General features: G+C 31.6%; 1 protein-coding gene across 7 annotated transcripts in view; it reads right to left on the reverse strand.

Moving 5' to 3' along the window:
* Nucleotides 1-1,797: 1,797 nt before the first annotated feature.
* Cmtr1 (Cap methyltransferase 1) overlaps nucleotides 1,798-25,608 on the reverse strand; it is an 88,017-nt gene continuing 64,206 nt past the window's right edge. For 6 of the 7 annotated variants that reach the window (XM_076497815.1, XM_076497820.1, XM_076497817.1 and 3 more), the window contains 11 exons: nucleotides 25,281-25,466; nucleotides 23,528-23,584; nucleotides 22,856-22,913; nucleotides 22,496-22,564; nucleotides 20,913-21,062; nucleotides 20,234-20,359; nucleotides 19,838-19,929; nucleotides 17,579-17,695; nucleotides 12,867-12,979; nucleotides 7,281-7,389; nucleotides 1,798-2,146 (listed from right to left, as the gene is read on the reverse strand). In XM_076497815.1, coding sequence (XP_076353930.1) covers nucleotides 2,014-2,146; nucleotides 7,281-7,389; nucleotides 12,867-12,979; nucleotides 17,579-17,695; nucleotides 19,838-19,929; nucleotides 20,234-20,359; nucleotides 20,913-21,062; nucleotides 22,496-22,564; nucleotides 22,856-22,913; nucleotides 23,528-23,584; nucleotides 25,281-25,466 — 1,210 coding nt within the window. In that variant the 3' untranslated portion in view covers nucleotides 1,798-2,013. Of the gene's footprint in view, nucleotides 2,147-7,280; nucleotides 7,390-12,866; nucleotides 12,980-15,761; nucleotides 15,909-17,578; nucleotides 17,696-19,837; nucleotides 19,930-20,233; nucleotides 20,360-20,912; nucleotides 21,063-22,495; nucleotides 22,565-22,855; nucleotides 22,914-23,527; nucleotides 23,585-25,280; nucleotides 25,467-25,608 lie in introns of those variants that run through there. The other variant, XM_076497818.1, reaches the window with a different exon arrangement.

Consider the following 25,608-nt stretch of genomic DNA (forward strand, 5'->3'; position numbering starts at 1 on the left):
CTGATACTGTTAAATATTTACACAGGTTTCTAGTAAGTGGGAAAGACCACAGCAAGAACTTTTCATGCCTCAGCATCACTATTACCCTAGACACGAAGAGCTTGTGGATTGGTGGGGCCCTATTAAAGAAACTGCCCATATTTTGACATGTAGAAAAGACAGCAGAGATATCAGTTTCATTTAATAGTTCAGCAGATGCCAGCCAGCCCACATTATCAGTACTTTGTTGAGTAGTAACGGAAAGAGAGAGTTACAGTTATTTTCTAATTTCAAATTTAACCAGATGTACTTTGATTCTTAAAAGGGAATCACTTTAAAAAAGGTCCAATGTACAAAATAAAAAACTTAAATAGCATTAAAATGATTAATGGCCTTAAAAAATTAAAAACATTTCTAAGATTGACAGTGTCACCATCACTAATAACACTATCTAACGTCAAGGATAAACCTTAGGACAGAACAAGTTTAAAATGGTGCCGTTGTTGAGAGTCATAACGATGGCAAGAAAGTAAAATGTGGCTTATTGTGACCTGAGTGTTATACAGACAATACATTGGTACATCAGTTCCAGATAAAAGAAAATGACGAGTTAAAAACTGTGATCAATGCATAGTATAGTTAGAACAACTTCTTCTTTCCAATCCTTGCAGAAGCAAGATGGTCAAAGTCCAATAGAGGGTTTTATCTGGAACAGCTTGTTTTCATGTTGCTCACTCCAAGTCAACTGCCAACTGGTATAGAGCCAAGCCTTGAATACAGGACCATAGTCTACATATTGAATAGGCTCAGTAGTGATAGTGCCAGAGCAGACAGATTTATCCACGGTGTCGGCGAGCTCGTTCCACGAATACCAACACGGCCCAGTATCCAGAAAAATTGGACAGAAATGGTGTTAACAAATCTTGAATAAAAAAAACGGGGGTTTACAGCAAACAGTACAGCCAATCAAAGAATGCATTAGGCTTCTGCATAATATATTTTCTTTTCGATTTCACCTCTGGTGGAAATCATTCACATATTTATACAATCATTAATCAGTTGATCAGCTGTATAATACTGACCTAGAGGGACACTTAGTACAGAGCATACCTCTGCCATGCAGTGTTGGTCATATTAAGCTCTCGAAAAGTACAAAAATATCTCTGTATGTCCATCATTATTAACAGACAGAAATCACCTGTGGATGAACAAAGAAGAATTAAAAGATATAAATTTTTTGGATTTCTGTGGCCTTGAAACTCCAAAAACTAATCACTTCTAAGTTGGGTCATACTCCAAATGTATACCAACTTTTATCTAAATCTATTCAGCTGTTTTTTTTTTAGAAATCCTACTGACAAATACACACACATACAGGGGTGGAAACATAACCTTCATGAATTAGGTGAAACATCATAATATCTTCATGTACTTAAATTAATGTAGGTTACTATGCAGTGATTTAAGAAGGACTCAAAAACCCTATAGATATTACACATAAATACTGTTAAGTTACTTGTTTTCAACTTCCTGTTTTGTTAGAGATAAGATCAGAACTTGGTTATCCTTAATTTAGAGCTGCTTAACAGATGGAAGGTAGCCAGCTAATCAAGTAGCAGGATTTTCTTTAACAATAATAACACATCTACAGCTGAAAGTACAGAGTATGTTCAGTAGAACATTAGACCTCAAACAGTAAACCTTCTGATTCATAGTCTAGCACATTAACTAATAGATCATGCCATCCCATTATTGTGGACATTTGTCCTTCTGTTACATTAAACCACAAGTTCAGTAAGCTCAGACATAATGATCAGATTGTAGTTTCAATATAAAATTTTATTATATTGAAATCTATGTACACATTAAATGGAAAAAAAACAGAGTAACTATACAAAGCTTTCGTTTTGTTGTCATTGACTTTAGAGTGTCACAGACATACAAGAGTTCACATTGATCAAGGGTATTAAAACTATAATGCTTTAAATACCTACCAACAGTTGGTAGTAGAAATATTTGTAATTGACAAAAAAGTCATCGTCCCAAGGCATGGTCAACAAAATCAGTTATTGTATGTCGATGAACCTTGCCAGATGCAGCAATATGACCATCCACTAGTTTAACACCAGAATCCCATGACCAGAATAAACGACTGATGAAGCATGACCTATAAAATAAAATTCAATTCTACTCTTAGCACTGACAAATTATTTAAAAACTGTTATTTATATATGTATAAATTTCTCATGGTTTCACTGAATTAAGTTAGAATTCAATTATTTTACCTTTTTTTTTTTTCCTAATAAATGTGATGGTTACAAAATAATTACTAAACAAGCCTTGTAATCAAAACTAAAGTTCATCTGATTGCCTGCAATAACACTACTATTGCCATGTCCCAGTTTCAGATAGTAGTATTATACGCACAATAGACCACATTCAATCAACAGATTAATGTCCTTAAGGTGACACCAGTGATAGATAACAATGTTAAAAACTTTAGGTGACACCAGTCATAGACAAGAACATTAAAAGCTGTTGGTGTCAGATGGGAATGTAAAAACCTTAAGGTGACTGGTTATAGATTAGAAAGTTAATAACTTGACAATGATGATGCATAAGAATGTTATAGAATTTAGGTGATACTGGGTGTGACAAAAAAGGACTGAGCAGGTGACACTTGATCAAGTAATGTTAAACAAAATGACAAGTTGTCCAGAAACAATAAAATACAAATTTAACTTCTCATTAGAGAAGAGAAGATTGAACACCAACACACTCAGACCAGTCTCCACTGGGAAAAAATAAATTCTTACTGTACTGCCTAGTGACCGGAGATGAGAAATGGGTATTCTATCAAAATGTTAACAACTGCCAACAGCAGGTTAGTGCAGGAGAACGAGCTATACCACAACCAAAAGCAAATCTGCACCCTAGGAAGGTTTTGCTTAGTGCTTGGTGGGATAAAGGTGGTGTAATACACTTTGAGTCGTTACAACTAAACCAATACTGAGAGATAATATCAGCAACTTGATCGACTAAACACTGCACTTAGAAAAAAAAGGAGCCTGCTTTGGTGAATTGGAAAGTTGTTGATCTCCACCATAACAATGCACATCCTCACACCTCTAGAATCATTTCTAGAAAAACTAAAGAGTTTGACTGGAAGAAATTTTCCCATCTCCCATATTCTCCTGATCTTGCTCCTTCAGATTACCACCTTTTCAGAAGCTAGCAGCATCATCTAAATGAAAAACAACTTACTTCTATGGATGAGTTAAAAAATAACCTTTGTACCTTTCTTGTCTCAAAACTACCTGATTTGTATACGCATGGTATTGAAAATCTTTTGAGAGACGTTGGCATGCTGTTATTGAAAGTGATGGAAAATACATAATTGATTAAAGTTATTTGAATTCTTTTTTTCTCCTTTTAAATCTTAGTGTTACAAACAACATTACTTGTGGGATGACCTGGTAGTACGTAGGTTTACCATGTTCCCCTACCTACTATAATAATGCAGAATTATTCATTATTATTGACTATTTAACTTTCTCACTTTCATGGCAGCAGCAAGTGGTTCAGGGTGTTTAATATCTTGTTATAGTCACTTTAAGCCTTTGTTCTTTGTCTTCAAGGATATTTTAGTGTGCATCTTGAGGTAGGAAAAGTTAGTTAAAATTAGAATATCCTTTGCTGACCAAACTATGGTGTCAACCTATATTGATAGCTGCCTCATTCAGCAGGGAACAAAGGTCAAGATATAATATCATTCAATGGCCAAAGAAAGTAATGTTTTTTAAACCCAGGTGCACTTTCTTTGTTCAGTTCTACATGTCTTTTATCACGACTAGTGTGGCACAGATTTATCTTGAAAGATGTAAAACTGGCAAGCTACTCTCCGATCTAGTAGAGACAACAGTCCACTTGTCTACAAAAACAGTTTCTTATGTTGTGTCTAAATATTCAATGTCATTTGAATACATCCAATCAATTTATTATTCATGCAACTTAACATTCATTCAAGCTATCAACTATACAACACTTCCCCTATTACTTGATAAAACCTACTATTATTTACAACTTTACTTACACACAAAAGCAAAGTAGAACTGAACAAGTGCACCTGAATTTCAAACAACTTCTCACATTTTTTATGCAGTGGATACCATCACCTCACCAGCACTGACAGCATTGGTCAACTATTAGTTGATATCACAGTTAAGCCAACAAAGGATATTCCAGTTTTAACTTTCTAATTTTTTTTAAAATACAGCACTGAAAAACCCCTTCAAGCAGAGGATTCATCCAACAAAAGAACAGAGCGACCAGATGAAGATAATTTTAGAACACCCTGAACACTGTACTACGAATATGACAACACAGAAACTAAATAATCCATAATTAGGAATAATTTTATGTTAGTACAGAAAGTAGGAAAACAAGAGTATGTGTGTATAAGCAACATATTTCAGTTAATGATTATCATTTGTAGGAGGAATCAGTAATGCTATTTTAGGCCTCTTTCAGCAAAAACTTGAAAAGCCTGTTCTCTTGCAATTTTAAATTATTACTAGAATATAAAAATATTTATGTTTATATGATTTATCAATTAGTTTTCATGCATTTTTTCTAATATACTAAATGTTCCCATGCTTCACCCTAACTTAGACATTACTTCTGAAAACATATGTGGAAGGGTAGACTTAGTTCCTCAATCTTATCAGACTTTAAACCAGGGAAAACTGTATGGCTGTGATGCTAAACAATCAAACTGGTGTCTACTTTATACAAGAAAACCATGCAATATTTCCTAACAAAACTAAATTTAGCATGTAATTAAACACAGTTATACTGTTGTAACAGAGATAAAACAAGCTTAGCACTTCAGTTTCAAGTATTCAAGGATTCTTCAAACAGAACAACATACATTCTTCAGGATCTCTATTATTTACACACTCAACAGCAACATTTTACTTCTGAACCATAGCCACACATGTTCATATGATGGATCATTTCACGTGTTTGCACAGCATTTATTACATCTGTAATTCAGAAAAGCATAAGGTATACATGTTTAAACAAGTACTTATATATAACGAGGTTATATGTATCAACTAAGTTGGATTTCCTTTCACTCTCACATCAAAATTTACTGCCCACAAAGTACTTATATTTTAACCAGTTTAATCCTTGGCATTTCTTCAAAATGTCTCTTGACTACTCAACACTTTTGTTAAACATTATAAGGTACAAAAACTATTTTATTCTGTTATACAGAGGTTGAATACGTTAATTAAAACAATTTGAGCTTCACCATGTCATTACTATTTGTGTTGCCACATCTCACCATGCTCTATCACATGACAATGCATCACGTCAATAGCCCTAAGTGTAGTTTCTACTGAGAAATGCTACATCGTAAAAATCTTCAGTCCAAAGTGCACAATTTATTTCTGCAGCTTTCTGTAATCCACCTAAGGAAACAGAAGACTCCCAATCCAAAAGAAAAATGAGGAAATCTTCATGGATTGATTAGGAAAAAACTCTGGACTCAGAGACCAATGATGGAAAATGTTTCATTTGCATTGAGAAATGTCTATGGAAGAAAGGTAAATGTAGCAAGCCAAAACAGAAGCTAACCACCAGGAGAAGCTGGATCACCTCATCAATGACAAGAGGAAAACCAGGCATGAAGACATAGGGTAATAAGGTCCCAATGAAATACTAGTAACCAAGGGTGGTGAAGATGGGAAAGAGTCAGAGAAAAATCTAACAGGGGAGGAAGTTGGAGCTGAAGAAGTTATGGAAACCACAGCTGAGACATTCAGGAAGGAACTATCAGAAGTATTGAACATGGAGTGTCAAGGATCACAATTCACTCAGAAAAGATAAAGAATGAGGATAGAAAAACATGTTGGTCCAAATCTGACAGAAGACAACAATAGAGAAAGCAAGAAGATGAGGGACTGGAGTTCCTCATTCAGATGACACCAACAAGAGTGAAACTGTGTAAAAGCAAGAGCTGAAGATAAAAAAAAAAAATCAACATGGAGGTAATAAGGAATCATAGAAAAACAGAAAATTTGATGAAACATCACAAACATGAGAAAACATTTTCAAAAATTCTAAATTAGGCCTAGATGATTCTTCAGAAGGGAAAGGAAAGATAAAGCAAAGTCCAGTTGTTACCATAGGTAATTCCTATAAATAAATAAATCTTACACTTATTCTTTTCAAATTTGTTTATATTCATTTATTTACAAAATAAAGACATTCATCAAATTATTTTAAACTAAATAAGGTTCACATTGCACGATCTTTCATATGAATTTAATACTTCATTGGTGTATTTAAAAAATGGATGTTTGTTGTATGATGACTTGCATGAGAGATGCACTGAAATCAGTCATTTCAAATGGTGGAAAGATGAAACACTCATGGCATGTCTAAAAGATTTGAATGCATATAGAGGGCAGCTCTGAACAAGAATAGCCATTTACGTGAGTGGAGATAATATACTGCATCAGAAATGCATTTTTGCTCACAGATTAGTATCTAGAACACATCCACAATTCCAAAAATACATTTGTTAAACAAAACACTCCTTTAATTTATGAGTAAAGACATGAACAAACAGAACTGTACATAAAAGAGATACTTTTTTTTAGTGGGCACTTTAGTTATGTTTTGATATTGTCTGCACAAAGTTTAACACAAACACTGTCATAAATAACACGTAATGTAAACACTATTTTGAAGGCATTAAAAAAATCTCAAAATTTCAAACTTGGTTATTTGGTTAAGTACAATCATTTCTACAGTATATGAACCTTATGCATTTTTAGACTGAACAGGTATATTTTCTAACCATTTCATATAATAAAAAACAACTGAAACTTCAAATCATAAATTTATAATTACACATACAAAATAAATCTGTTTCTGGATGTGCTTACACATGAGACATTCATCACCTTAAATGTACCAAAAAGTACAAGATTCAAGAAAACACACTACATAAATCTTTTGAAACCCATTTGAACATTCCTTTCAAGGTAAAAAGTGAGAAGAAAGGTTCAAACACATATGAAGTGGCACATACCACACTTGAATAATCCATGAAACTAGATGAGGTTCACATTGCACAATCTATCATATGATTTTGTGAAATTCACTATTCATTGTCAATTACAATTATTTTATTTTGTACAATTTTTTTACAATATTTAAGAACTTAAAACATGAACTTCTACATCAGACTTACAAGTAGAATCAGAAAAAATTAAAACAAGCATAACCTGAATGAAGAGATAGCTTCATTAGGTCCATCAAAAACTGAGGTTCTAGTTTTTGTGTTGAAAAAATATGTTCGCTGATTCGTTTTGCTATACGCTATGATCCATGGATCTAAGGAAATAAAAATGTTTCATAAGTAAAGCTGTAGAGTTAATAACTTATTTTAATATTAATTCCAGAACTAAAGTGGCATGACAAATACCTTGTTTGAGATACTCCCATAAAGTTTTAGTCCTCAAACAAATGGCATTTAACTACATAGGAAAAAGTAATTCTATACACAAATAAAACCTTACACCAATGCTTCTTTTTAACTTTGTTTGTATTTAATTATTAATTTACAAAATAAAGACATATTTGTTAAATCACTTTATTAAATGTATTGTACTTTAGAATCCAATTGCAAAGGTTAAGCTAAAGTTAACAAATAATAATTTTAAAACTCCCTTTACAACTCTAACTAGGACTTCATTCTAATGAATAAATCAGGCAAATGAGCGATTTCTTTGATTTTTAACTGGCTCAATGGTATATTATTAAACTGGTTTTAACATTTCAATAAACTAAACTAAATAATCTGTTATTTCAAAGCTTTGTTCAAAATTGTGCTAAGAATATCTTCACTGGCCATCCCCAATTTTCAACTGAGAGATTAGATAGGAAGCAGCTAGTCAGCAGCACCCAAACTCAGTTTTTGGACTACCTTAATCAAATAGTGGAATTTAAATATAAGTGTTATGGTACCACCATGGCTCAAAAATGTGTAGTGTATTCATGGAATGATAGTATGTGAGCCATGAATCCTCAAATTCAGTTTGGCAAGTTAACCATTAGACAATGTGAGGACTTGAAGTGATCAAAGATAAAACACAAAAGATGCAATGTCATGGATAAAATATGATAGCAAGAAATCTGAATGTTTACAAGGGCATATCATACTTGTTGATAATTACTAGGAGTAAGTTTCTTAATTTGACTTAACCTAAAATACACAAGTTATTCATGTGAAACAGTGAAATTCTATTTGAGGTTTGTTTTTATTTTACAGTTTGATTCCGACAAAGATCTAATTTAGGAATTTTCTCCAAAAAGCTAATGTTGCAGTGTGAAAAAGAAGAAAAATGTCATCTCCTGTAATTTATGACTTAACATTCTATAGCTATAGAAACTCTAATTGTTGTTGTCAAATGACTTACTGACTTAATGTGTCCAGAACTGTTTAAATATACCTTATCCAATCCTTTTTAAGTCAGCAGGTCATTTGACAACAGCAGTTGATATAATGTCATGATATAACAGAATGTTAAAGAACTACAATTTGGCATTTTTTGGTCTTCTACAAGTAGTGTCGTAACATCAAATATTTATACCTTTTAAAAAAGTATATGTAACAGACCTTTAAGACTCAAAATATTCATCACTTAGACCATAAAAATTTATACAGATTGAAGATTTAGAATTTCCAAAATGAGAATATCCTTTCAATATAATGGCATTGGAAAAAAAATAAATATGGATTAACTTGGGGTTAATCCATGCACAGAAAAATGACCAACAAGTCTACCATAGAAAATAAGTGTAGTGTCTTGTAAAATGTGAAAAACCCACAAATGGTGAAGGAAAATGATGTCTACAGGCCTAAACAAAAGTATACAACATACTCAAGGAAAATCTCCTTCTGACACTTCTCAAGCAGCCACAGAATAAAATGGGTATTCACATTACTTTATACAAAGATGTACCATTAAAATCACTAGAATTTATGGCTTTATGTGTAAAAGGATCTTTTAAATGAGTACTAGAAAACTCTCATCCTCACACACTTTGGATTATGAAAAGCACGCAGAAAGAAGTGATGCATTTTGAAATAGATAGCCTTGTGATGAAGGATTTTGCCTGAGTTCAGCAATTTTAAGCAAATAACAAAGCTTCACATTAATAAGATATCAGATGACACACGTTAATAAATGTGTAAGTCTGATTTGAAAAACTGCATCACCTCTGATTTAACGTTGAAAATTTTAAAGATTACAGTTTGAATATCCAGTAGCCCAAATATGGACATCCACAAGTCCTATTTAACTGCAAGATTCTTTTCTGAATAATAACTTTCAAAAAAGTAACTTTTAGAAACATTGTAATATGTAGTAAATGATTTAAACAGAAATGTTTTAGATCAACAGATTATTAAAAACAGCAACAATAAACTATCGACTCTTAAAACATTAAGGGTCCCCTTTTGATATTCTGATGTCAAAACAGTTACGTATACTAACCTTCAAAAAGCCACAAAGATGAAATGCTGGTTTAAATAAAAATGTATGCTTTTATATTTATCTGTAGTTTAAAGGTCATTTTTTCTTAGTTTTTACCAAAACTTATAACGTTAACTAAAAGCTTTCCAAATTTTGTGCAGCTATGTTTAACATATTAAAAGAAATTGTTTGGATACTTTATGCAGTTACCTAGTGATTATATGGTTAATCACATTTGCTAAGCCTAAGTCAGGAAAGTTAATGAATTAACTGCATGTACCTGATGGAATAACTTATCCTAAAAATTCACTGTTACAGTGATTTTCTTGTTTTGAGCAGAAATGTTAAAAAAAAAATTAACAGAAATTATGCCAAAGTATCATTGCTTTCTCCTGAACTTCAAAAAGACTTTCAAAATGAGGTCCTAAAATGAAACAGTTTCATTCTTCAGGATTGTGATCTTACAAGCAACCTTATTAAATATATTATTCATACACATAAATCTATACACAGGTGCACCCCCAACACACATGCATACATTTATATAACATGCATCTATATACATATTTATATTTGGATGTATACAGAGTGATTTAACTCCTACATATAATACCTGTTTTTTGAGTTACAGGAGCAAATCTTTATAGTTCTCTTATGTTGCCACGTAGCAAGCGTTACAGAACTAAACTCTCCCATTTGTATTATCTTTGAAAATAGGAATTAACTACAGCTTATCTTACATATATACATCTAACAATGACTTTAAAAAATAACTTACAAGTACATCTCCATAAGTCTAAAACCAATAGGAAATAATAATCTCAAAATCAGCTATTCAGAAAAAAAACATCACCACAAACAATAAAGTAAACCTAACTGCTCATCAGCAAACATTAATGATTTCATCCAAATTAATTTGCACTAGCTCCCCCTATATTCTTCTTCTTCCCCTTTTATTTCATAAGTATTTTAAAATGATGCACACATAAGAAAAATGGAAATATACTAACAAAAACAATTTATTACAATAACTTTCTTAATATAATGCAAATAGCAAATTCATTATCCCTATTTGTTGAATTGTTTGTTAGTCATTACAAGGAGTTAAATGCCATAAAATGGAGAAATCAGGGCATTAGATGCATTACATGACATGTTGTAGTGAAGATGAAGAGTTTACTTAAATATTTCCTATAAAAATTAAGACATGTATAATCTCAAAACTTGAATTCTAACTTATATTTTGATTTCAAGTTATTGACATACATGGGTAATGAAAGAATCTAATCAGCTTTGAACATAACTTTGCTAAAATGTAGCAAGATGCCCATTTTAAAACCATACACATGCACAGGGTTAAAATCCATAATTTACCAAAGATCTTAAGTTTCAAAGTTAATTTTTTCTATGTCCAAATTATACTTTTTGCAATTTTTTAATAAACAAAAAAATATATGACATTGTTCTAAAAGTGTCAGTAGTACACTGATTTGTAAAGTATAGATAGTCTTTGTTCTGACATGCATCACTTGTTCTAAAAGTGTCAGTACTGATTTGTAAAGTATAGATAGTCTTTGTTCTGACATGCATCACTTGTTCTAAAAGTGTCAGTAGTAGACTGATTTGTAAAGTATAGATAGTCTTTGTTCTGACATGCATCACTTGTTCTAAAAGTGTCAGTAGTACACTGATTTGTAAAGTATAGATAGTCTTTGTTCTGACATGCATCACTTGTTCTAAAAGTGTCAGTAGTACACTGATTTGTAAAGTATAGACAGTCTTTGTTCTGACATGCATCACTTGTTCTAAAAGTGTCAGTAGTACACTGATTTGTAAAGTATAGACAGTCTTTGTTCTGACATGCATCACTTGTTCTAAAAGTGTCAGTAGTAGACTGATTTGTAAAGTATAGATAGTCTTTGTTCTGACATGCATCACTTGTTCTAAAAGTGTCAGTAGTACACTGATTTGTAAAGTATAGATAGTCTTTGTTCTGACATGCATCACTTGTTCTAAAAGTGTCAGTAGTACACTGATTTGTAAAGTATAGATAGTCTTTGTTCTGACATGCATCACTTGTTCTAAAAGTGTCAGTACTGATTTGTAAAGTATAGATAGTCTTTGTTCTGACATGCATCACTTGTTCTAAAAGTGTCAGTAGTACACTGATTTTGTAAAGTGTCATAGATTTGTAGTATAGACTTTTGTTCTGACATGCATCACTTGTTCTAAAAGTGTCAGTACTGATTTGTAAAGTATAGATAGTCTTTGTTCTGTTGGTTTCAGTTGCATACTGGCATTTCAATGAAAAATAGATGATTTAATGATGCTGTGTTCACTATTGTATGTTAGCCTATAAGCAACTGGCCCTAGAGAAAAAAGGCCCCAACTCCATAGCCTAACTTTATTAGTGTTTATAAGTAAAACAATGCTCTAAAGCATAAAACAAAATCACTTTTCCAACTGTTTTAGATAAAATTATGGTTTAACAAGTTGCATTTGAAGTGAGCCCATGGGTTCCAAAAATATTAATTTCAAGAATCTTAAAAGTGGACCAACAAAAGCTATGATAAATGATCATCAAATGAGCTGCTCGGCACAATAGGTTTTTAATTTTTTTAATATTTAACAAGTGAACCTTTCATGAATTTGGACTAAATTGTAAAAGAAAAATATTTTTCAATCCATACAATCATATTTACTCAGACTGAAAACATGTAATAATAAAACTATTTTTAGTATTTTTTGTTAGCAACTGTAAGTAAAACTTTGACACGACTTTTTTATATTAGTTACAATAGCAGATACATAAAACAAGTATCTGGAAATGACTTAACAAATATCCAGGAATTAATTTTCTTTTCTTTTTTTTACAGTTAACCTAACAGCTCAACAAAAAATGATTTCATGGACAAGCACATGTAACACCATTCCAGTAAACACCAAAATATTAATTAAGCACATAGATTTAGTTCACTTCTTTGCAGCATACATTTAGATTTTTTCATGTGTAGTTGTCACAATCTGTTCCTTCAAGAAATCACGAGGGAACTGCAACACAGGCATACTAGTCACTTCATGAAATCATGAGGGAACTGCCACATATGGTTACTTTTTTCTGTTAATGAAGAAGGTATTTTATACACAAAACTGTGTCTGTGTTTGATATTATTTTCATATGCCAGTTTAAAAACAACTTCTAAATAGCTCTTAATGAACCATTTACAGTTCCTTCCTAATTCAGTGCTTAACAGAAACACCATGTCAATGATGCAAACCTATTATAGTTTCAATAAGATTTTATTTTTAGTTGCTGAAAAAGAATGTACTTACATTCAACTGTTTTAAGAATTAACAATCCAGAGGGGATAAAATGTTTTCCATCAGTCATAGAGTAGCACAGTTGAGGAATTCCACCTGAGCCCTTCACCACTTTCATCGTTAAACTAAGAACGAAAATGTGTTAAAACCAACTTCAGATTAAAACATAACTTAACATATTTTAAATGGAAATCTATAACTTCAGAAGTAAATTTAAATTATTGAATACAGGAATTAACATAAATGTACACTATACAAAACAAGTCGCCAAAATAAGTATCAACAGTAATGAGACCTGCAAAATTCACACAATAAAACCAGTTAAAAGCAAAAGTCTTAACAAAATAAAATATAAGACTAGATATATATGATAATAACTGTTACAAAATAAAATATTTCAAAGCATATATGTACAAGCCATCACATTCAGTATGTTTATTTGTTTTTAAAATTAACACAAAGCTATTCGAGGGCTATCTGCACTAATTGTCCCTAATTTAGCAGTGTAAGACTAGAGGAAAGGCAGCTAGTCATCACCACCCACCATCAACTCTTAGGCTACTCTTTTACCAACAAATAGTGAAACTGCCCATCACATCATAATGACCCCATTGCTGAAAGGGCAATGATGTCTGGTATGATTGGGATTTTAACCCATTGCCCTCAGACTGCAAGTTGAGCACCCTAACCACCTGACCATGTCGGGCTCACATTCAGTATGTCTACCTATAAAACTAAACCCAATTTAAATGTGTGTTTAATAAAATGCATTAGAAAAATTAAAACTGGTTACACTGCAGTAGTTTGTACTAGGTTTGTTTGTGTTTTTCATTAGCTTATACAAACCTTATTAATACTCAATATATTGTAGTCAAAAGAGGCCCCAAAGATGTCTATAATATATACAGTAGAACTACCATCTTTTAAAAAAAGTTATTCAGCCCGTCTGCATTACAATAACACAAAATAATGCATTTTTAATTAAAGATATAAATACCAAAAACTTAAAACTAACCCAGGAAGTTGTCAGTAAAAAAATAATGTAGGTTATAGTCACCCTGTTTTACAAAATGTTGATATGATGGGTACTTTGAAAAGATTTACAAATTATGAATGCATAAGAAACTATCAGCTTCACCTGAAGTGTACATACAAAATGCTATCATACCCTTTTGCATCCAGACAAAATCTGTAAGCACCTGCATGACTTCATCTCAAGATAATTATGGATCTCAAAATGACTCATCCTAAACTCAATGTAAATTTACAAAAAGGACATCACAACCAGTGATTACCTTCAGCAAATTAAGCAAGTCTTTAAGTAAGTCATGTAGACATATGGAGGACTTATAATAGAAAGGGCCATGAGTAAAACCCTACATTCAATTTGTTTTCCAAGTTCACAGATGCAGATGTTTACATTAGCAATAAACAAAAGGATTTAACAAATGCTAACAATAATGAGATCTCAAGGATATTTTTGTTCTATGGCTTTTGAATGAAGATCCTTTCAACTCAGAACCGAGTTTAAAAAACGTAGTCAATGGTTAAACTGTTGATTCTACAGTAAACACAAATACTGCCAAGACTTTAATTGGACAAATAATTTGAGCATCACAATTAACCAAAATGTCCTTGACTTTTAAGGAGGAAGATTATGTCATAAAATATGCAAAAAAGTATCCAACCAAAATTAATAAATGTCTGCAAGTTAGTTCATAACTTCTCTTCCAAGACTTTTGGCAACAGGGAATAAACTAAAGTCAAATATACTAGGACATTTCACTAATGAGTTTTGTAGAATGCTTCTGCTTAGTTTAGCCAATCATGTCTATCTGAAAGAGATAATTAAAACAGTTTTTACTGAGTGTATTTGTAAAATAGTCCAAAGTATCCATTCAGAATACAAGCATCCAGCATATACTAGAAGGTAACTCTCCTGGCAACATGCAGCAGCGTACCAGTACATAATCAAACTATATGATAACTATGTAAAAAGACGTCAAAACTGTCATTGTTTTTGATGGTTATAATTAAATACCAATAAAGGTGATGAAGTCGTTAATGCTACAGTTCATTTTGCTTAATACATGACTGAGCTAAGAGAAGGAGCTCTTTCTAAATAATGATTAAAACATACAGTTATTCATGACTATCCTAAGTGATGGTTCCATATTACCATTTTCTGGAGTATAAAACTTATCCAATCTAACGTAACTGAAAGAAAATCATAAAATAAGAAGTTTTACTTCTTTAGAGAAAAAGTTTATAAAATACTGAGGTTACCCTTTCAAATACAGTTTCCCGATGGTTTAGAAAATGATAAAATTACTCACCAACTGTATGTTTGTTCTAATTGAACAGAATAGCATGCTCAATATACATCTTTTTACACACCAATACATTATTGAATGCTATGTTCAAAACAAACCTAATTCCAACTTTAAGGAACCAGCCACAATATGGAACCTCAGAGAAGCCAAGAGAATTCTAGCAGGAATACTTTTCTAACAGATTAAAGAATCTAAAAAGAATGTACAAAAAATTGTACATCCACTACTTGGATTTACACTAATTCAAGAATATTAGTAAAGGTCTGTGTGCTTGGAGTTGTAGAATAACAATGTCTCATGAAAAAGATAAAGGTTTTCTCAAACCTATCCACTCCTGAAGATATGGTAAAAGACAGAGAAAAAGCCCTTGTATGCATGTGTGATAGTTAAAATCTTTGACTTGAGAGCTTGTTCTACAATGAGTTTTCTTGAGAAAATTGACAAAAGCAGCACATTTATACAAGCATATAAACTTCCCTCAACTTGAGCATCAGTAATGACTAATACTGTTACAACCTGTCTTTGGGAATGGGAAGAGCAAGCAGCATGGACACCTCTATTGTTTCCACATCATATGCCAACCACTGCATCTAGACTGTTCTGATTTGTCCACTGCAACTAAAAAACTGACTGTTGATCATCTAGATGCAATGCAGGAAGCAAGGTTTGCAGTGTTCTTTATGTTGTTGGAAGTGTAAAGAGGTAAGCTGTACTAGCAAGCCTAGAATGAAGGACAATGACAAAGAATGAGAGGAACTTTAAAATGTTGTTTGAAACAGAGTTTTCTGTGCTAGTGGTCAATTCATTCTTGAATGTCTTTAATACAGTTTTTCTGGATAATAAGAGACCTTTCTATATACATAAAACTTGCTCATATTTACAAAACAAAACTGTACAAAATATGGTTTAAAAATTATAAATCACCATAACATTTAAAATGAGTTTGCCAAATGTAGATTTTATAATAATTCTGGTATATTGTTATGGGTTTGCAACAGAAATAGTTGATTATGCTTATGCTGCATTTAATTTGAGGTTAAATTCTAGATTGACTGGAATATGTGTGATTGTTTCAAATGGATAAAAAAAAAAGTCAAACAAAAGCCAGGTCTATGTTAGTATTAATATCCATGAATGTACACATAAAACAGAAACAAGGAAGACACAAGTTTTCTCATGGACTTGCTTATTTGTATTATTTTACTGTTATTATGTAAAACTTACATTTATTAATAAAAATGGTTAATGCAATGATTATGTAACTATATAACGAAAAAAAAACATTATATACATATATATATACACACACACACACACACACACACAAAAATGCTTGTCATTTGTAGTTTCTGTAGAAAACTTAACACAAGAGCTATCTGTGTACAATCCCAGTACAGAGCTGGTAGACTAAAGGTAAGACAGTGTGAACTTCCAGCTGTCAAGCTAATTCTTTCCGAGTGATTAGAAATTTTGCCTTTATCTTGTTGTACATCCATATAGTCCCAAACTGCAGAGTGCATGTTCCGGTGATGAACCGGTGATTCATGTCAAGCAACTGACTGAAAACAAACGTTATTCTTGATGCTAAAAAAGGATAAATAGCACACAGTGATCAACAATGTGCCATGACTGGATTAATGCAGTAGCACTTTTGTGCACAGAAAATAAATTTTTAGAATCATTTGAAGCCAAACAGATCATAAATGCCTTTACTAGATAGTATAACCAATTACAAGAATTTGTTTGGAATTAAGCATAAGTCTACACAGTGAGTTATCTGTGTTCTGTCCCACCATAGGCATCAAATTCTGACTTTTAGCACTGTAAGTCTGCAAATGTTCTGCTATGCCACTGGTTGGCATAAATAAGTACAAAGCCATGATCTGCTACTACTGCTGGGTATATGAAATGAGTATAGGTGTGATCTAAGCATGTGAATGTATGCATTGTGGAGTACATGTATTTGTAATTTCTTTTTGTCTGTATGCTTTGTTGTCCAAATGTAAATTTTGTCTGTGTTTGAGCACCACTTTTCCTACCTTAGAAACATCTAATATTGTTCATTAATTTGGAGTGGAGTACTGCAAAAATTTAAGTATTGTTTTCTCATTACCTCCAAAAGTAAAATATATCTTGAGGTTTAGTTGTTGTTTTTTTAACCATAGCCTATATCATAATAGACTATATCATATAGCCCCAGAACCATGTGACCCTTAATCCACCCCTGGATACGAAGTGTTTGGTTTCCAATCGTACTACCACAAATTACTATTTTTTTAAAATCACAAACATACTTCAAACCTGAAAAAATAAATTGGTGATAAAGTCAACAAAACATAATTTAATTATTTAACTAATATAATTCACGCTAAAACTGAAAAACTCACTCACTGATTAAATACTTGATCTATTTCCCTTAATGGAAAAATTTCTTTTGCTTTAATTGGTGTTAAGTTCGGTATGCTTGGTTTAGATACTGCCTTTACAAATTTCTGGACATGATGAATCCTAGAATTGATCAAGAAAGTATTATATCTAATCAAAAATGTTAATCATACATATAACAGTATAAACCAACTGTAACTGTGCAAGTGCAAGTTTCTCATCACTTAATCATTATATAAAATAGTCAACTACACTGAAATTGATAGTTTTATTTTGTAAACTTATTACAGTTTTTAAAACATGAAGAAGGAAAATAGGATATAATCTCTCGAAATAATTTACAGTAGGATTTTGAAAACACTAAATTACTCCTTAACAAAATATTTGAAGGTTTTGTATCTGAGAACAGCTGGTATGGATATTAACACTTTTACTGATAAGGAGACAACAACATTTTGGACATCCTAGATCATCTTTAGGTTTTCTCATCATCAAGAATTTGAAGATTTAATTGGTATTCTTACATCAATCTTCTTAACAATCAGAAAATCTTTTGAAACATTATACATATATCAAGGTTCATAAAGGTAAATTGTTAATTATACAGGTGCATGAAAACAATTAGTGCATTAAACAACTATATTAAGAAATTTTAAGACCAGATCTTTCGATAACTTCTTTGTTAAACATTTCTAGTGTCATTGGCATCCCTCAATTTTTTTCTTCACAGTGAAAATATTTAGCCAAGCTGCATGATACTTAGTAAAAACTTAATCAATTGTATCTAGTTTCAGATTTAAAAATGTCACATAATTTATTTTTTTATAATTTACAATTTTCTGTAATAGTTACAAAATTTAATTTGGAGATACTGTTTTAAAAACATTAAATATACTTCCTTTCAACTTAGAATATATATTTTTACCATTATTCATTAGAAAGTATCCTTTTTTTACTGATATTTATTAAAATATTTCTTTTGATGTTTGTAATAAATACTATTTTTAACTAAATCATAAAAGAACAGGGTCAAACTTGACAAAGTGTTATCAAAGACCATTCACCTGACCTGTAACAATGGATCAGACTTGGTCACAGTATTTTGCTCAAAATAAATTTAATGAATATTGTTTCTTTCCAATAAATAATGAATCCTTTTACATATCTGTTGTTTAAGTAATACAATAAACTTAACACTAATATTTAATAAACTAGGATCTGAGTCATCAAAATCTAATGACTTTGCCAATTCTCTAAACGTAATTAGGATTACTTGACCATCAGTTTCATCATTGCTGCAACTGTCAATAATAAATTTCCACAATAAATTAACAGCACACGATCCACTTGTTTTAAAATAATATATTCAAAACAAGTCAAATGTATGCACAAGACATTAACAAATGTACTGGTTATCACAGCTGTATCTATAGCTTTAAATAATTGTCTTTTTTTTGTTGTTAAACTTCACAAAGACATTACTTCAGAACATCATTTGGCAAAACAAATTTGTCTCCTTTATTTGGTTACTACAATCCAAGCTGTGATACTCACTTTAAAATCACCAGTACAACTGTTAATTATTGCAGTTGTATCCACAGCTTTAAATAATTGTTTCCTTTTTTTTTTTCAAAGTCCACACAGGTGGGTTCAGTTAATTTAGAACACCCACTGACAAAAAAATATTATCTTCTATGTCTATTATTGCCATACAAGCTGTGATATTTTCACTTTAGAAACCATAACTATACATTCTTTATGGCTAAACTCACAGTCTAACTTCACACGACTTGCATTACCAATGAGCTACTCTCCAAGTTGCTCAGGTGCATGCCTCATGAAACATTATTGTATTATTATTTATTTTACTTAATCCAACCTTAACTAACCTGTAAAGTTTCCTTTTTTTTTAGTATTCTAGTTACTTTTATAATAATAAATAAATAATACAAGTGATACACCTTACAATTGCCTCTTTCCTTTACTTTGGCTTTAAATTAATTTTGCAGGTTCACACTTAACAGAAAAACAGTACAATTCACTTAATACAACTTTGCTTTTGTTGAATCTTATAAACAAAGCATTGAAATACAGCATCAGCTTGCTGACAAACCTCATGGAATTTTAGCAGCAGCAGTTTACAGCCCTTGTATATTTTTCAAACATGAAGGACTGCTTATGACAACAACACACTGTTAAAGTATTTACTATTCTAATTTTATGGAGACATATTTGACTTTTAAATAAGGGTGTACAAGATCAGACCTTTCCATAAAAGAGAGGGCTCTGACATCATCTCCACCAAGGCATAGGGCATCCAATATATGTACAGCTTTAATTCGACGCTGGGCTCGACCCTGCATAAAAAGAGAAACTTACAATTTTATATTAATAAACCCTCTTTGCTCTATATTAATATTTATTCTTCACATAATCATCTAGTCATTCAGAACTAAAAAATCCTGCTTGTGAAGATATTCACCACAGAGCACAAGATACAAAGCTAAACAAATCTATTTCTAAACAACAAACAAAATACATAAACAACTGCATCACATGGACCAACCTACTGTATAGTTAAACATCAAATACTACTTCAGTACACAACAAACACGTATTTAAAAAAAATCACAATGGTGAAAATATATTTTCTTAAATTACCTCCCCATTTAATTCCTGAACTAGCTCAGCACATAACAGTGTATTCGCAGGAAGATCCATTTTTAGATCCAATTTGATCCAGCGACACCCTAGGGTCCTTGGTTCTTTCCAAAAGATGTGGTTTCTCTGAAATATGCACATTATGAAGTGTCCTGGTATATTATCAAAACGTTTTAACTTTTCTACAGAATTTAACATTTAAAACTGGGCACAAAGGTAAAGAAGCAATGAATTATAATATACCTTACATTTGCAAACGATAAAATAAAGCATTCTAAATGTGATTCCAGTCTCATTACATGGGGTGAAGTAATGTCAAATAGGTAACATATACCCAACAATGATTCCAGCAGCAAAGTCAAAAGCTTGTAAAAAATAAACAAATTAGGATTTACATGAAAAACGTTACAGAGCTTTATTCAGTGATACTATTATGACTGCAAAAGGTATAGAATCTATTATATTATCTTTTCATCACAAATGTTTAATTGATATGTCATGTATGCTGGGAATGTTCAAAAACTTTGAAACATATATGAGAATTATTACACATATGGATAATTAGATGAGACATTCTAAAGACCAATCACTGTAGTCATTTCTTGCATCACTAAAATTTACACCACACAAAATAAACACAAAATACCCAGTATAAAATTTTTTGTAAAACACAACTCACCCCCAAGCTTAAGATGAAACAAGTTTGGGATTGGTTATTTGTCTCCATACCCAAAACAATACAATAATAATCATAAATGCTTGTTATAGCCTTTAACTTCTCTTGTGTCAATTCTTCTGCTTTGAAGTTCATGTAATCCGAACTTTCTCCCTGGAAGACAGTTAAAGAATTCATTTAACACACTTATAATAAATATTTGCCTCCCTGGTACAAAATATTTTGCCTTGAAAAATTAATATAATTAAAAATTTCAAGAGAAGATAAAAAATTAGTTTAGCACATTTATATGGAAGTTAATGTAATTAGAACCTTCACACTGTTAAAAAATGCATTTAATGCACATTTATCACAGATTATAATTTTTCTATACAGTTACTCTGCCTTGAAGTTAAGCATACACAAAATAATTTTTCTGTAAAGGATATCCTGTCCTGAAGCTTCTATTGTGAAATATTCACTTGTAAAACATAACTAAAACTGAACAATGCAAGAGAAAAAATCTGAATTTCATATAAACAGGCAATTACGAGGGCTGTTCAAAAAATACGCGGACTGTTTGAATTGTGCAGCTCCAGTTGGTTCCAGGGGAATCCGCTTGGTGTCGCTAGGTTCACACAGATCAGCTAATTATGACGCCATTTCCCGATTGCAGATATCTTCATTTGTGTATTAGCTACGTGGTTTTAAGTGAAGTGCGATTTTTTCATTTGGCGGATTTCAGAATGAATGACCTGAAGGAGCAACGACTTGCTGTGAAATTTTGTGTTAAACTTGGAAAATCTGCGACTGAAACTTTTGATATGCTTAACACGACTTACGGTGATGTTGCTATGAAGCGTACGGCATGTTTCAAGTGGCATGAACGTTTTAAGGATGGTCGACAGTCCATTGAAGATGATGAGCGTCCTGGACGTCCTTTCACGTCAACTGACGACCCACACATCGACAAAATCAACACCCTGGTGCGGAAAATCGACGTCTGACTGTCAGGGAGCTTGCTGAAGAGTGTGAGATATCAGTTGGATCTTGTTACGAGATTTTGACCGAAAAATTGAAGATGCACCGCATTGCTGCGAAATTCAGCCCTCAGAACTTGTGAGTTTTTGGCCAAACACTCAATCACTGTTCTTCCCCACCCCCCTACTCATCTGACCTTGCTTCTTGCGATTTTTTCTTGTTCCCCAAACTCAAAAGACCCTTAAAAGGAAGAAGATTTGAAACGATTCCCGAGATTAAGGCAAATGCAACGAAGGAGCTGGAGGACATTACAAAAGAAGCGTACCAGGACTGTTTCAACAAGTGGAAATACCGTTGGGATAAGTGTGTGCATTGGGGAGGAGAGTACTTTGAAGGGGTCCGAGACCTGTAACTTCTAAATAAAGTACATTTTGTTTTATGACGTCAGTCCGCATTTTTTGAACAGACCTCGTATTCTATTAATTATACCATTAACAAGAAACACAGTATCAGATGTGCAGCTTTAATGTATTAGTTATATTTATAAAATTAACATATTTGATTTATCATAACAGTTTTTCAATATACAATGTTTAGTATGTATAAATATTAAAATATAACTTCACCTTCATTAACTCGAAAAACTTAGATTTTGGATCCGGCTTGCTCGGGGCAGAGCGAGCTCTGTCTGGAACCTACAAAGCAAAGTTTGTATTTCAAATGTTTTGTTGTATTCAACATGAAACAAAAAAGATGCCTGAAATACAAATTTGTAAAGTATTTATTTAAATATATGAAAGTACAAAAAAATGTTAGCCAGAGTAATACTTGTTTTCTCACCTATAAACTACCATACATATTTGCAAATGTATAAATGTAATGTGAATATAAATATCCCATAATTATCAAAATAACTAAACACTAATGTCAAGAATACCATTTTACTGTTGAAACTAAATTCTATATCACAAAAATAATCTTCTTACCTTCCAGAGTTTCAAGCATTCTTTTCTTAAATCACTCTGTCTCTCTTCATATAACTCACTGAGAAGAAAACCAAAATCCTCACTTATCATTAATTCATATAAAATGTTTATGTTGCAATTTCCATACTAAAAATATATTTTTTACAAACCAGCACTAAAACAATGGAGATGAGGGATATCTTATTTGACAGTGCTTGGACAGTGGTAAATGCTTCTAGAAATAAACGTTTTCTTAATATACCATTAAACTGTTAGAAATTGCAGTTTTGCTTCTATTAATAATCCTTTAAATGCATTATTATAACCAAATTATACATTTGTTCATCAAAGCAAGTAAAAATAAAAGTGTAAAAATACACTGATATCATTAGTTTAGTAAGAAAGGGGTAAAATAGCAAGAAGAGCTATTACACTGTTTCTCTCTAAACATTATTTTCTGAGCCTACAATCAGAGATTTAATAATAATATTATTAAAAAACTTACAAATTCTCTTTTACTATTTATAATATTTATATTACACTTTTAACAGAAAATAAATACTTAGACAAAAACTTGCATGATTTTAACACTTTTCAATTATTATACTTTAAATATTAACTGGAAATGTCATGCCATTACATCCACAAGTTACTATCATATTTTTAAACACCTGACAACAAAAACACACTTACTTATTCTGAGCAAAAGCCCTGATTTTGGCTAAATTAAGTATCTGCCATTTTCCAAGCCTAACAAATATATAAATGTACATGCATACATTAGCAATACAAAAATGACACACTGTTTTAATAATAATGGACAGTGATATTTTAATATTGTTCATGTACCATAGAAAAACAAAATCAATAATAACATTAGTTCAAACACAGTATTAATACATAAAATATAGAAAAGTAACATGTTAACCACTGGATAAACTTATTGTAACAGCTTCAGTGCAGGTACCAAAAGTAATATGATGGCTACAGGGGTAAACTCACTGCATGGAAGGAATACAAAAATATAAATAAAGAAGAAAAATGTATATTTATGATGAAACAAATACACTTGTTATAAAGATACTTTTAATCTAAAGTTTGCTACAGTGTCAAGTTTTTGAAATTTCAGAAAATTTCATTTTTGGAGATTTATACAACAATATATATCTGAGTAAATTAGAGTAACTGTACAATTTTTGGTAACACAGTAAAGTCCACAAGACAACCATAAAAGTTGGAATAACACATAGAGATCTGTAAGATTTGGTCTAAAGAATTATTTGCAGTATCATTTGCTACTGATCTATTGGTCAAAGTGGTTTTCCATCTACCCTAAGTTACCAACTCTCACCATTGTGATCACAAATGTCCAATTCTTCCAATGATTCTGTGAACACAGCCAGTCTGTAAAAAAAGGCATGCTTCTCTTTGGCTGTTTGACACTTTTATTAGCATTAATTCAAATTATTCTCTGGCCTCTTGTACAGCTTTGTCTCTCTACAACTGGTATCCTGTCACAATCACATCCACATCTGCTACATTAGTAAAATGCTAAGAAATTTGTCAAACACAATTTCAAGTAAGCTTTCAAGTTGATGCTTACTATGTCATCTCAAAGGTATTTGTAATCTTGAGAGAAAATATGTTGGTTGTTCGTACAGTTCCTTTTAATTACTGGTTTTGTGTGACCTTCTGTAGATATTGTATTACACCAATACCATGATCCCAGGCAAAGGTTTAGTAAAGAAAATATCCATTTACCAAAAATGAAAAATTGTTGTATCTTCTTCAGTTATTGTCTATTTTAAGTTTGATAAACACCATTAAGTTCCAAATACAACACAGTATTTTATATAAAATTTGAAAAATAGCTAAGAACATTTTACATGTCTCAAAAAGACATCATAATGTTCTGGTTGGCTAAGGATTTTGCTGACAAACAATAGTTTTAAGATATACATGCATAAACAGTGTCAAAGTTTATCAAAATTAGGTTAAAGAATTTATAATGAAGTGTTTTGAAAAGTATCTTCCAAATATTATTACCAAATAAGAAAACTGACTGCATTACTGAAAAATACTGTAAACAGATTAAACATTTACCAGTTATTATGATGTGTATGATTCAACACCAGTAATTGTATGAGATTTTATAATAATTTCAAATTTTAACATCAAGATGTCTGAACATACAAAATTTAACTATGTGTTAATATCTTAAACACTTATTTTAGAGTTTGCCTGTTTTCTTATGATTTCCATATTCTTATATTAAACAATACATTTTTTTCATTAAAAAACCCTCCAAAAACATTTAAAAGTTAAACATAACTATGATGTAAAGTTCTATTAATCTCTACAGTGTACATTTACTTGTATATAAAAACATTCTTAAATAAGAAATCAGAAAATCACAAAGTTTTCTTGACAATCATGAAAACCCTACCTGTCATTGGATGCAACAATATAATTAAAGAAAGCATGTTCATCCTTCAACAGGTCAACAGGAACCACTTCAATCACATCTAATGAAGAAGTTACTCCCGAGAGCTGGCCAAGACGACAATTAATTTCGAACATATAATCATGGATGTCTTTTGTGTCCTCTCTTCTCCATTTACAGATGAGATACCTTTAAAAATGGCAAGATGACCCTACAAATGTATGCTAAAGATAAGCCTTTTAATTTGTTTCCTAAAATAAAAATTCACTATCTATATCAATATGTAAACCTTGACCTACAGAGTATCAAATGAAAAGATTTAACCAAGCTA

Source organism: Tachypleus tridentatus, chromosome 4 (assembly GCF_004210375.1).
Source record: "Tachypleus tridentatus isolate NWPU-2018 chromosome 4, ASM421037v1, whole genome shotgun sequence".
Classification (NCBI taxonomy): Eukaryota; Metazoa; Arthropoda; class Merostomata; order Xiphosura; family Limulidae; genus Tachypleus; species Tachypleus tridentatus.